This window comes from Malurus melanocephalus, unplaced genomic scaffold (genome assembly GCF_030028575.1).
Source record: "Malurus melanocephalus ecotype Western Australia unplaced genomic scaffold, MMel_1.1 scaffold_3205, whole genome shotgun sequence".
Taxonomy (NCBI): Eukaryota; Metazoa; Chordata; class Aves; order Passeriformes; family Maluridae; genus Malurus; species Malurus melanocephalus.
Window position 1 is genome coordinate 2,076 of NW_026626437.1, and position 1,842 is coordinate 3,917.

Below are 1,842 nucleotides of genomic sequence, written 5' to 3' on the forward strand. Positions count from 1 at the left end.
GTCCAGTACCGGACACTGGGGTGGGTCCAGTACCGGCACTGGGGTGGGTCCAGTACCGGACACTGGGGTGGGTCCAGTACCGGACACTGCGGTGGGTCCAGTACCGGACACTGCGGTGGGTCCAATACTGGCACTGGGGCGTGTCCAGCCTCAGACACTGGGGTGTGTCCAGTACCAGCCCTGGACACTCGGGTTGTGTCCAGCAGTGCCCCGGACACTCGGGGTGTGTCCAGTACCGGACACTCAGGGTGTGTCCAGCAGTGCCCAGGACACTGGGGTGTGTCCAGTACTAGCCCCGGACACTCGGGGTGTGTCCGGCAGTGGCACTGGACACTCGGGATATGTCCAGTACTGGACACTCGGGGTGTGTCCAGCAGTGCCCCGGACATTCAGGGTGTGTTTGGTATCAGCCCCGGACACTCGGACTGTGTCCAGCCCTGGACACTCGGACTGTGTCTGTCACCAGCCCCGGACGCTCAGGACGTGTCCGGCAGCACCCTGAACACTCAGACTGTGTCCGTCACCAACCCCGGACACTCAGGCCGTGTCCATCACCAGACACTCGGGCTGTGTCCAGCACTGACCCTGGACACTCAGACTGTGTCCATCACCAACCCCGGACACTCAGACTGTGTCCGTCACCAACCCCGGACACTCAGACTGTGTCCAGCACCAGCCCTGGACACTCAGGGTTTGTCAAGCACCACGAACACTCGGACTGTGTCCATCACCAGCCCTGGACACTCAGGCCATGTCCAGCACTGACCCCTCCCCCCATGGCCTCACCTTGACCTTCTCGGCCCAGGGGTTGAGGCGTTTCCAGAGCAGCCACCAGCCGGACAAGGAGTCGCCGTAGTTGCACAGGTCGGTCTCGTCCTGGCTGCCCACGTCGATGGCGATGACCGTCCGGGCGCCCAGGCCGCGGGCGATGTCGGCTGTGGGGTGGACACATGGAGGGGTCAGCGTGGGGAGGGGACACTGAGGGACATGGGGAGGGGACACGGGGAGGGGAGGGCACGGGAACGGGGTGGGGACGCGCTGAGGGGACATCGGGGTGGAAAGGAGATGGTCCTGAGGGACATCAAGGGATGGTGGAGATGAGGATGATGAGGATGATGGAGGAAGGTCATTCCCGCAAAGAAAGGGACAGAGATGGTCCTGAGGGACATCAAGAAGTGATGAAGACAGTGATGGTGATGACGATGATGGCGGAAGGTCATTCCTATAAAGAAAGAGATGGAGATGGTGCTGGAGGACATCAAGGGATGGTGGAGATGGTGAAGATGAGGATGATGATGGAGGAAGGTCCTTCCCACAAAGAAAAGGATGGAGGGACATCAAGAAGTGATGGAGATGGTGAAGATGATGAGGATATGATGAGGATGATGATGAGGATGATGGTGGAAGAAGGTCAGTTCCACAGGGCAGAAAATGGACGGGATCCTGGAGGACATCAAGGGATGGTGGAGATGGTGAAGATGAGGATGATGAAGGAAGATCATTCCTATAAAGAAAGGGATGGAGATGATTCTGGAGGATATCAGGGGATGGTGGAGATGAGGATGATGAGGATGATGATGGAGGAAGGTCATTCCCGCAAAGAAAGGGACAGAGATGGTCCTGAGGGACATCAAAGAGTGATGGAGACGGCGATGATGATGAGAATGATGGAGAAAGGTCAGTTCCACAGGGCAGAGGATGGACGGGATCCTGGAGGACATCAAGAGATGGTGATGGTGATGAAGATGATGATGATGGTGAAGATGATGAGGATGATGATGATGGCAGAAGAAGGTCAGTTCCACAGGGAAGAGGACAGAGATGATCTGGAGGACATCAAGA

General features: G+C 57.8%; 1 protein-coding gene across 1 annotated transcript in view; it reads right to left on the reverse strand.

The window, feature by feature from the left end:
* Positions 1-1,632, reverse strand: part of LOC130588053 (patatin-like phospholipase domain-containing protein 6) — a 3,699-nt gene extending 2,067 nt beyond the window's left edge. Inside the window, exon 1 of the mRNA XM_057389008.1 lies at positions 787-1,632. Coding sequence (XP_057244991.1) covers positions 787-1,338 — 552 coding nt within the window. The 5' untranslated portion in view covers positions 1,339-1,632. The remainder of the gene's footprint in view (positions 1-786) is intronic.
* Between the last annotated feature and the right edge of the window lie 210 nt (positions 1,633-1,842).